This window comes from Sinohyriopsis cumingii, chromosome 15 (assembly GCF_028554795.1).
Source record: "Sinohyriopsis cumingii isolate HCF-2022 chromosome 15, ASM2855479v2, whole genome shotgun sequence".
Lineage (NCBI taxonomy): Eukaryota > Metazoa > Mollusca > Bivalvia > Unionida > Unionidae > Sinohyriopsis > Sinohyriopsis cumingii.
The window spans coordinates 95,997,797-96,010,470 of NC_142975.1; the positions used below are offsets into that span (position 1 = coordinate 95,997,797).

General features: G+C 37.7%; 1 protein-coding gene across 1 annotated transcript in view; it reads left to right on the forward strand.

Annotated features, from left to right (window-relative positions):
- The window catches only part of LOC149782360 (uncharacterized), a 13,716-nt gene extending 6,672 nt beyond the window's left edge, over nt 1–7,044 (forward strand). The window contains exons 2-3 of the mRNA XM_089933737.1: nt 5,696–5,869; nt 6,696–7,044. Of these exons, the coding sequence (XP_089789863.1) occupies nt 5,696–5,869; nt 6,696–6,937 (416 nt within the window). The 3' untranslated portion in view covers nt 6,938–7,044. The remainder of the gene's footprint in view (nt 1–5,695; nt 5,870–6,695) is intronic.
- Nucleotides 7,045–12,674: the final 5,630 nt, after the last annotated feature.

The following is a 12,674-nucleotide window of genomic DNA, read 5'->3' on the forward strand; positions in this document are numbered from 1 at the left end:
GTTTAAATGTGATACACGTATGCTGTCAATACTGTTTACATGTGATACATCTCCACTGTCAATACTGTTTAAATACGTCTAGGCTGTCAAAAATGTTTACGTGTGATACGTGTCTAACGGTGTACGGTGCGATACAAAATGGTCAGATACAATATTTTGATCACCGAAATCAAAAGCGTTTCTAATAATACTTTATCAGCTGCAACAATAATTTTACCATTACTTCCAACATAAGTATATTTTCCAACTTTCCTGCCCAGTACCATTTTTTCATTCGCGGTCTGCAGAATATTTTAGTGCAAACTTTTTTTCTTCCATAGTACTTCCCATATAACAATAAGCTAGGAGTATATCCGCTAACTCGCAAATTAGATCTATACCCCCACCCCACCCACCCTACCCAAGCTTCAAGTTTACCTACTTGAGGAAACGAACATGGGTGAGACGGAGCTCCGACGCCCTCGAGCTTCTTTTCAAAATATCAGTGGATTACAGGATTTTGGAAACTCGTACGTATCGAAACTACTTGAATTATGCAAAGCTTCATTTGCGGAACAGGTTTTAGCATTTGAAACTGGAAAGACGAAGGTCGGGAGCTTTTCATTCCACCTTGCCGCAAACAGGTGGGATGAATGGAACATTGGATGTGAATCGACTGACCCCAGAGAGAGAATCCTCTAGGAGACGGAATTTGCCTCAAATATGATGGACTTGAATGTGGAGTTGTCCATATTGAGATAACGTGAGAATATTTCAAAAGCACAATTTAAACGTCTGGGGAACTGCTTAACCCTGCCATTTTCCGTATTTTAAAAGAGTTCTTCTCTACTGTCCTCCTCTCCATGGAAATGATATGCAGTTGGATTCCTGGAGAATCTAAACCCCGCTAACTCACTGAAAGGATGGAAAGATTTGGGCACTCTGGCCTGTCGTGTTGGTGTCCGCGCAGGTCGCAACATCCAATGGTTGATGTTGCCACGGGTGCCCGTGGAAGCAAATGAGGACTTCCCAATTGCCGACATCGAGCCTCGTGTAGACCAAAAATAGAAGCGTTTGATTCAAAGAACACTATTTTTTTCAGCGATTGGGATAAGAAAACAATTTTTCAGTGACTCGATACACCACTGAGGAGACTCAAGAAACTAATCGATTCCCGGGATTAAAGTCGACTCTCTGAGCGAAAGGTAAACAATATCAAGATGGTCTTATAACACGTTCTTGAAGAGAACTCGATATCCAAGAGGGTGAAATGTTGTGATGATATGAGACTAGATTTGTCCTTGTTGATAAGGAATTCAAGGCTAAGCGAAAGCGAAACAAGTGATTTCAGCTCTTCATAAACAAGGTAAGTCACATAGTACCTTTTTCAGATTATCGTTAAGGTAGATAAGTGTTATAGAGGTGAAATCGGACCGGAGATGTGACACAACCCTGCCAATTATTTTCATGAAGACAGAACACACCGGAATGCTTTGAACTGTTTTATGGTACCACTGAGCATGAATCTCGGGACATTCTTGTAAGACTTGTGGATCTAACCTTTGAAGTACGCATCTGACAGGTCTATAGTGATTGCAAAGTCATCCTTCTTTGCTATTCCTCCATTCTGAACAAACGTCCTCGAACGATTTGGGAACTTGAGACCTGTGTATCAAATGAACCCCTTTGTGGGGGGTGGGGGTGGGCGAGCGTGAGAAGATGCGCTAAACAAAATGCGAAGTCCAACAATGGTGTTTGTATGACGCACGTATGTTCGGCGCACTTTCTTCCACTTTGTGACAAAGTTTTGAGTGTCGGATTCTTCACTACCTCCCTCGAGAGATGTCCTAAAGAGCGGTGTGAGCATAACGTCATTTCCTGGAAAATGAGAAAGATTTGATGAGAGGAGAAACTAGAAAACTCTCTATGTGTATTGTCATCTGTGTACTTTTATTACCGAGATCTCTTTGAGAGCAGAGGATAGGAAGACTTTTCCTTGTTTGATGTACCCTGGGTTTGAGGGGATCTTTTCTGTTTCTATGATCTCTAATCGGAACCAAAAGTTGGGCGAGAGCTGGACTCTCGGTCGCTGAATCTGGTCTCCTAAGCTTTTCATATTTTGTTCTAATATCTTCGATCGAGTCTGGGAAACGAAGCTTGGAAGCATTCGGCTGAAATCTGATTATGTCACTGTGGAGATATGTCTTATTAAATGATGGGTTTAAATGTTTGTTGAGAGTCTCCGATGTGAAAAGAAAATGATATTGACGCTTGAGTCCTAAAGATGCCTTTCAAATCAATCTAGTATATCAAGGATACGACCAGATCGGGATCGATCTTTGAATGTTGACTGGTCTTTTCTTATTATTAGATCGATGGATGCTGAAAATTATTAGAAGCTAAGGACGATGTAGGCGAGGGCGGATACCGATCTGCTGACAAAAACTTGAAAACCTCTTTGATCGATGGGCGGAAGGCTGCGTGCCCTCTAGATTTGATCAGATCGAGAAAGGCAGATGGCGATTGTTGGTGTGAATCTGGGCTTGGTGGGACAATGTTATTTCAAGTCATTAACTGTGTGTATAATCCAGATTCAGTAGTCCGATTGGTCGCGTCGTAGCCGGGATCGGTGATTAATGAATCCGATAATGAGTGGCGCGAAGTGGTTCAACGTTGCCACATATATAGTGCTTCAGAGTCAGAGTCTGAGCTGTAAGTGGCTCGTACTGATATCGGGTACTTTCTATATCGAGAATGGATCCACTGGATAACATATCACACTACCATTAATCATACAACCAATTCCTACACTGGAGGTTGTAGGTCGTTGCTGTGTGAGAGCTAATGTGACCCATATACGGCTGGCGTTTGGTTTCCATGTCCAGTGTTGACTTTGAAGTGTAAACACACTGTAGTTAGTACTGAGATATATGTGTTGCCGGTACATCCACTACAGATGCAGATGTGGTACTACACTGAGTCGGTTCTCACCACGTATGTAGTGCCGCGAAGGCATATTCTGTTTTCAGCGGGAAGGGCTACGACAGGGGTGTATGAATAGCTGTGATAGACTTTATAGTTAACTCTTTCCTCAGAACTGACAAACCTTCAGCATAAATAAAGTTTTTTCGGCAAAGGTGGCGTCGACGGCAATACTTACGACGTCTGCTTACTCGATAATTGCGGCTCTAAGTTCTTTCATTCATCTGGGAGAACTGTATGGCTCAGAAGGTTTTGGATGAGATCTCAAAAAATAGTATTTTAGTCCACAAAGTCAATGAGCGCTTTATAATTCCAATGAATATTTTGAATAAATAATTCCAATAATTCCTCTCAAATTATATCTGAACACAACTGTAAATGATTTCTTCAGACTTAAAATAGGAATGAGTAGTTATTTACCTAGGCCCATTATATGCATCCCAACATGACCTAGGTTGCATTAGTATTTTCAGAAAAAGAAACACTTGTGGAAAGTTCCACTAATCTTTAAGGAAGTTTTGGCCCTGAACTTAAAGTTTAGTAAACATCTTGTTTACCGCTTAAAATCATGACAAAAGTTAGGAAGACAGACTTTTACAGTGGACAGGCAGTCAAAACCTCTACCCTGAATCACATACAAAGGCAAAGCACAATGTAAATTAAAAAGACATATAAATATATTTGATGATCAGTGGACGGTGTTAGCAATGTCAATCGATGTTTTGTCCTGTATTTTGTTCGTGTCGAATATCAAGTGCTGGATTGTGATCAACTCTTCGTATGTCCCAGCTTATAATTGCTGCTCACTTTGCTTTCTTATATCAACTCTTACGTATGTCCCAGCTTGTAATTGCTGCTCACTTTGCTTTCTTATATCAGCACATATTGGATAGGCGGCCTTATTGCGCCAGTGTTCATGCTACCTACAGAATCAGTGCCAGTCTCGTCATATCCTGCACTGTCAGTCATATTAGTGGGCCCGGAGTGGCCAAGTGGTCTAAAGCGTTCAACGTTCCGGATCACGGCCATCTCAGCTCTGTATATGTGGGTTCCAGTCTCAGACTCGGCTAACATGGGTATGTGAGAAAGCTTGCCAGTAGCTTCTCGTGGATCAGTGGTTCTTCGCGGGGTTTTCGAGGGTGCTTCCTCCACCAGTTATACTGGCCACCATGTATAGCATATCCTGTGCTGCAAAATGGCGTTAAACTCTACAACAACAACAACAACATGCTGTTAGTGACTATGACAGTAGGAACCCCTGAACTGACATTAATTTCCTTAAATTCTCACAACGTGGTCGAGACACTTGACAATTAACTTTGACACTTGGCACTTCACAGACCTAGATAATGCCTAAATACATACCTGCGTGGGTAATTCTCTGGTTTGTTATAAACCAAGTCCCTCACGAGTCCGAACCACCTTTATACTTACTTCTCTATTGCAGGCCTCGAAACACATGATTTCTTCTACGACTGTGTACCTCTAATTGCTCTAACTTGCACGCCATTAGTTTCAGTTTTGTTTCTTGTTTACCAATAATTGTTCCGGTGGCTTAGTGGTCAAGAGCGTCTGAGTCATACTTATAAAAATGTTACTAGCAGCTGCCTCGCTAGGCGCTCATCATTAAGAGGCTAGTGTTAGGACTTGTCGGCCTGGTGTCAGGTTAATGAGACTGGGTGTGACATAATGCGTGATGCCCCAGTGCTAGACATCACTATAAACTGTCACGCTGCAGACATTGTAGCTATATGACAGAAAACTTGTTAATGCTAAGTTAAAAATCCAAATTACACACACACACACACACACACACACACACACTGAAGATCAATACATAACTCTGAATGTTCAACCCTCATGCATATAATGTTTACGCCACTGGATACATTACGTTAAGAGTACCTTGAGATCTCATCTTTCCGTTTCCAATATAAATTCTCTTATCATTCTTGTTTCCAAATGCCTGAATAAAATGTCATCGACATCAGTAGGCACCAGCCATCTTCCTCGCTCATGGGTAAAGGGAGTTAATTGTTCCAGATAGGAATAGAAAATTGACTGGTAGATGACCTATCCACGTTTTCTGAGTCCTTTCCTTTGGTTGTTTGAACCTTTAAACCACCACTTATTATGAACTCAGTCTAAAAGTAACAACATCAACTCACATATATTTGCAGAAAATATTCATAATATCAAGCAGAGAATTATCACCCATAACTATTCATAAATATCCAGCAGAGAAATATCACCCATAAATATGTATACATATAAAGCAGAGATATATTTCCCACAACTATTCATAAATATCAAGCAGAGAAATATCACCCATAACTATTCATAAATATCCAGCAGAGAAATATCACCCATAAATATGTATACATATAAAGCAGAGAAATATCTCCCACAACTATTCATAAATATCAAGCAGAGAAATATCACCCATAACTATTCATAAATATCAAGCAGAGAAATATCACCCATAACTGTTCATAAATATCAAGCAGAGACGTATCACCCATGACTATTCATAAATATCGAGCAGAGAAATATCACCCATTAAAAGCAATAACTATATGGATGCACATACAGGTTTAATAGTTTCAAACTTCTCCCACGGTGGCAGAAGTGTTATGTCAAAACAGAGTTAATTGGATGTAAAAGAAAGATTATGGATTGTTGTGTTTGCTGCATGGTTTATTAATTAATAAATTTATTTATTTTTTATTTTCAGCTGCTATAGTATGTTTCCAATGTGCTGATTCTACAGAAAAGGCAAATTGTCAGAGCTACAGTCGAATGAGAAAATCCAGAAAATTCTATAATGACAACGGCGGGAGCCTAAAATACAACATGAAGAACTGCACGAAATTGAACATGTGTGCTATCGAGGAAATATCAACCAGAGGTACAGACTAATATTATCAACTCATGCCTTTATTCATTTCTTTCTTCTCCTTCTCCTTCTCCGTCGTAATTGTCTTCTTTGACATCATGGTCGTCCTCATCGTCGCCTTCTTCTTCTCTTAACTATTAAGCTCTTTGTGAAAATCAAGAAAGTCGATAAAATGTCACAACTAAATTACTCTGATGTCTTGTAGAATACATTGTATGAAGTCATGGCTAGGACTAAGATACCGTTGCGTGACGAGAACCCAAAGGCTTGCGATTAAAGAAAGAATACAAGAGTCTTTGTAGCAAAGGCAACCGGAATTCAGTTATGATTTGTAACCTAGTGAAGACGTGAGCCAATTCAAACGAATGAGATCGATTACAAAATGTCGCAAAATTATCGAGCCATTTAGGAAATAAAAACACATGTATTTAAAACGTTTTTATTTGCATTTATAAGCTAATGGTGTCGAGTTTAAAAGTTCACATGACATCAACAAACAAAATCTGTTCCTCCCAGAAAGATAAGTAACAAAATATACTTGTATTAAATTTGATAAATGGCGCTGTTAATTCTACAATGATAACTTAAATAATTATGTGGGATATCCCCAGTTCTTAGCAGCATATTTCCGACAATTACTCCCGATCCTAAGCAGGAAAATTAATATTCCATAGATATCATTGAACATAATCTACAAAAAGGACGGAATGATGGCTTTATCTGAGGTGCAGAAATTATGGGAGGATGCATCGGGTCATAAGCCTTTGATGTTTGGACATGTTTATTGGCTAGCACAGGTTTGCGGTTTACAGAACTAATATTTCTGTGTTCTTTATAGGTGACATCCAAGCATACATCCGAGACTGTTCTGATGGACTAACTTTTTCCTTCAACCTTACCAAGTTTCGATCCCTTTTACCGGACAATCAAACAACATGCGCATATTCAAATAACCAGCTTGTGTGTATAACGCTCTGTAAGACGGATTTGTGCAACGGTCCCAGCTCAGCGTCCATTGAAATGATGTCATTGATGCTGATATTACTTGCTATTTCTATGTCATTTGTTTTGAAACGTTGATTTCCTTGTTCGTGTGATATATTCTTTGTTTTGTTATCATCGACCATTTCTCTCATCATAAATATGCTGTCATTGTGATTTATAATTAAAATTTCATAGGACCACTTTATGCTTTGTAATAACTGAACTTGGCAATTTTTTGATAATTATTACATTGCATATTATGAAATATATATAAAATATATTGCATAGATAATAATAATATTTAACATATTATGCAAACAATCACTGGCTAAAATATTACTTAAATATAAATTATAAAAAAAACTGCAACAACTTAAAACAAAATTGACATTTTGAGAGGCCACTCCAGACTGAGGCCCTAAGCTGTAGCTTGTTAAACATATGCTTAAATCCGGCCATGCTTTCACACAAAGCTTTTATTGTCCACTATTCACTTGGCCAACATCTAAGAGTTTAAAGACATTTATGCATCAGATCGAAGGATAAACATTTCATAGTTATATAGCTTATTATGTACATTTGGTGAGTACCAGGTTGTGTAAATAGAGAAACGTTTGAGAATAATATACTTTGGCACATGAGGTGTGGACGGGAGTCCTGTGTTAATTAGATTTAAAACTTAATGGAATAATATATATATATATATATATATATATATATATATATATATATATATATATATATATATAACAACGATTCCATGCTGTCATTGTTTTTAAATATAGGAATAGCAATATTGGTTCTAAGGATGGGAATGCATTGAAAGCACTCACTATACGAATTTCTACGTATGTGATGGACAGTAACATTATTCACCTCTGATCTAGCTGTGTATTACATGTTGCTTCTATGTCTGGGAAAATGTGAGTTGGTCTGCACTGTAAATAAAATGCCTATCACGACATTCATTTCAGATGAGGAGCCTGTCCGTTCGTAACATGCAGGTTTTATTTTGGAAGGAGATGTGAATACTTTACGTTTTATCGATTGGAAAAAAATGTGAATTTGTTTTGCCTTCTAAATTAAATACGTATTACTGACCGATAACAATATACGTAATGATAAATCTTCGCTAACTTTTTAAAATGTCTGAATAACACTGAGTGGTTACTGATCCTATAGGGTGAGATTTATATAAAGTTGTATATAAAAATACTTACACCAACCGACCCTTTACAAGTTCTCATTTAGATCAAGTGAAAATATTTATTTCCATCTATACTATGAGCACATTCCGATTAGGTATGTATATTTGTTTTATCTAGATGGTAAAATTTGAGTTGTTTTGTACCCTAAATTATGTTCTCTCAGCCGTGAGTTTGGCTTACAAGATGGCTTGTGTCAAACAGGACCTATAATGTTTTGCTAGAACCGCCTTTGGAAGGTGTCAGATTGGGCTCCTAAATTGTTTCTACAGTGCGACGTTTGCTGAGGTTTTTAAAAAAATCTAGTGAGAGTGTACTTGCTAATAAATGTATTTATTTCACTTAGAGTTAAACGTTGACATATGAGTCTGTCTGATTGCTTTATTTAGGTGGGGCAGTGCGAATTTGTCGGTACTCTTGATGACAGACTTTTTATCTTGTTGTTGTTGTTGTTGTTGTAGGGTTTAACGCCATTTTTCAGCACACGATAGGCTATACATGGCGGCCAGTATTAATGGTGGAGGAAGAACCCTGAAAAACCCAGGGAAGAACCAACGACCCACGAGAAGCTACTGGCAGGCTTTCCCACGTACCCACGCTAGCCGAGCCTTGGACTCGAACCCACGCAGACAGAGGTGAGATGGCAGTGATCCGTAACGGAGAGCGCTTTAGACCATTCGGCCACTCGGGGCCCCACTTTTTATATAGTTTGCTTCATAAAAATAGGGACATAAAAGTACATCTCAATGGGTACATGAATTAGGAGAGAGTTATCATTATTATTATTATTATTATTATTATTATTGACTGCAAAAATAATAAATACAGGACAACATTTTTGTCTCTTGTGGCTGTATAGGACTGGAAGAAATTAATATTAAGTTACCCTTTTATTGCGTTTCCAAGACAACAGCTAATCCTATTTTTAAAATGTTCATTAACAACTATTTACATTCATTTTTTCAAAAAGACAGTGCTATAGTTATTGTTCAATGAACCACATTAATATTTAGTACGTGCCTTGAGATTGCACTCAATGTATTTTTTTGCCTAAACGACGGTTGGCAGTAAAAGTAAAAACACGATTTATTGAATCGGCAGTCTGAAAGTAAATGACCAAAATCATGACATGCATTGATGTATTTTTAATTAGTTGACAGAAATCACATATAATGACCGACGTTTACTTCTGTGCGGGGCTTTGTGCTACTCTTCCACCGTAACATTTTTCGGTGACTTTCGTTGTTAAAATATGTAGACTAAATTTTATAAATTTTCGCTTGACACGTATCACTGCCAAATCAAGGCTACTCGTCACGCAGTTCAGATATCTGACGTAGCACAAAACGAGTAAATGATAGATTTTATATAATCAATTAAATTTACCATACGAACAAACGCATATCTATTATTTTGAGAGGTTTACGTTTTAAAATAGTTACAAAACCAAAGTAAGAGAGTATTCTATTGCACATAAACAATTTGACCACTACTGTACTTTTTGGAGAATTGCCTAAACGTGGAATAGACAGTTATGATTTAACTCTAAATCATTATATTGGAAGATTAAACGTGTCTCTTTTAGTAAATATGAGTGTATATGCATTGTGTTCGTGTACCAGAGATCGACAGAGAGAGAGAGAGAGAGAGAGAGAGAGAGAGAGAGAGAGAGAGAGAGAGAAAGGGGGGGGGGGGGACGGAGAAGAATAAATGGAAATGTCACTCATCAAATACGAGATTTTTTTGGATCCGCAGTTTCTTAACAAAATGGACTCATACGTCTTCATGGGAAGGATCTATTTACTTCGTCTATGACGACGGGAAATATCATACATTTAAGATTTTCAGGGAGGCGAGGTTTAGAATTTCGATTATGTCAATCTGTCACTGGTTGTACCTTATTAGACTTGTTTCAGCCCGTGTCTAAAATGCAGACTGATTTTGAACAGGTCTTTAAAAAGGTCAGATAGTAGAGCAAAACCATGCTTCCTGAAGTGGTGTGTGTTTGAGAGAAAGAGAGACACAGAGACAAAGAGACAGACAGAAATACAAACAGATGTGAATATATTAATCTTACTTGTCATACTTGATAACAGAAATTACGAAATCTATAATTTAAGGTATATTTCACATGACCAAACTTTCAAACAATAACTCTTTTAAAACAAATTTTCTTACACTTTTAACAAAATAAGTATTTTTTTATTCATGCGTAGTGAAAGGTTAATCAGCTATACTTTAATTATGTACTGATAATAAATTAGGAACAAAGAATATGATTGCAAACTAAATACAAAAATCGTAGTCATCAATAATGCGTCCTAAGTTCAAATGGAATCGTTGGTCCCTTTTACTAGAAGTCGGTAATCCACTGTAATAGAACACGCGGCATGGCAAGAACGGTGGCTGTAATGGTGACGTGCTGTGATCTGAACGTTGCCGTAGGTTATCGTATATGATATTATCCACGTTTCCCAAAAGTGTACTAACGATTTGTTGATTGGACAACCATACAGTCTTGTGAAGATCCCCGCCACAATCTCGATCTTGCTCGCACTTTAAAGCATCTTTAAAATGTTAAAGTTTACTACTTCAATGAGACGTTAGTTGCGTATTAGTCCTCTAACTTTACATTTCACACGATGTTCTCTGTACTAGGTCCCGCACTGTCAAAGCTTGATATAGTTACATCTCAATATTCGTCAGTCCATGCCCCTAGACGGTCACCTTCGACATGTGGGTGATAGCGTTCAGGTGAATCACAATGCATGCAACTCTCGATATCGAAGAAAAATCACTGTCTCCTAAAGGGGAAAAAAATCGAATATAATTTTAAAGAACGTAGGGATTTCTTGGCAATACGCCAAAATCAAATCTTCCCCTTGCTCAATTATGTTTCGTTTGCCTTACCGTCAAAAGTCTCGAATAGGCTCCAGCGCACGTTCCTTCTTTGAGAAAGTTGGACACATAATTTGAGCACAAAAAATTCATCATGACCTTTGCAACTGAGCGCCTTCCTTTGTTTTTGTTCGACGTGTTTCATTGTGTAGCCGTTTAAAGATCTTGATTACACGTGTTTTGTTTTAGTTGCAAAATGGTCGATCTTGATTACACGTTTTATGTTTTCGTTGCAACATGGTCGATATTGATCACACGTTTTGTTTTTCGTTAAAACATGGTCGAACTTGATCACACGTTTTTTTTTTTGTTTTTGTTGCAATATGGTAAATCTTGATAACACATTTTTTGTTTTCGTTGCAACATGGTTGATCTTGATTACACGGTTTTTATTTTCATGGCAACATGGTCGAACTTGAATACACGTTGTTTGGTTTCGTGGCAACATGGTCGATCTTGATTACACGTTGTTTATTTTCGCTGCAACATGGAACATCTTGATAACACGTTTTTTTGTTTTCGTTGCAACATGGTTGATCTTGATTACACGGTTTTTATTTTCATGGCAACATGGACGAGCTTGATTACACGTTGTTTGTTTTCGTGGTAACATAGTCGATCTTGATTACACGTTGTTTGTTTTCATGGCAACATGGTCGATCTTGATTACACGTTGTTTGTTTTCGTGGCAACATGGTCGATCTTGATTACACGCTGTTTGTTTTCGTGGCAACATGGTCGGTCTTGATTACATGTTTTGTTTTGTTTTTTGTTTTTGTGGCAACATGGTCGATCGTTGATTACACGAGCAAATCAAAAAGAACGTATCGGTTTTCGTGACAATAGTGTGGTTAAAAAGGATGATCCGAGCGTCTCAGTGACAGTATTTGACATTTGATCAAAATTTCCTAACGACAAATGTGTCATGCACCGATGTGATGCGTCAACGTTTTAATGTGACATGGTTTGGGAATCGAACGTATTTACACACCCACTTTTATGTAACTCTCTCTCTCTTTCTCATTGTGCTTTACATACTCACACCAACATACATATAGACAGACAATGTACTTAAAAATGGTGCATACATCTAAGATTTTCATATCTTTAACGTTTCTCGACCTCAGGACTAAAAACGTCGGTCAGTGTATTTGTCAATCTACCATAGTTAGTGCAGTTGTCAAATTGTAAAATTTCTTTCAAAAGTGATGATTGAAACTTTGATCTGATAGTACTCTAACAAGAGTATATATTTAAAATCTAAAACATGCGAACTAATCCGGATTTACATGGATTTCAAAAACTAAGCTACTTCTTCCATACATTTGTAAATGGCGTTCTATGTGAATTTTCTGCTTGTGCCCTTACAAAGTTGACTATTGAATGCAGAACTCGCTTAGACGCATAAATTGTGTCTCTCTTATTATTATGAATCGAAGCTTTAAAATATGTAACAGAAAAAAGTAAAAGAAACAGGGAAACTCAACCAACAATTTATTTGTCTAAGTCGCAAAGTAAAAATTAAAGAGACACTTTCAGTATCGTAAAGTACTCCTCAAAGTCCGATCACAAGCCCATTAGTATAGAACGGTTCGAATGACAACCAATCCTCTTGAACGTCCTGTTGAACCACCAGTCCTGAGTTTACTGTTGCACCACTAGTGTTGAATATACTGTTAGGCCAATAGCATCGAATGTCCTGATGTACCAATAATCTTGAATTTCCTTAT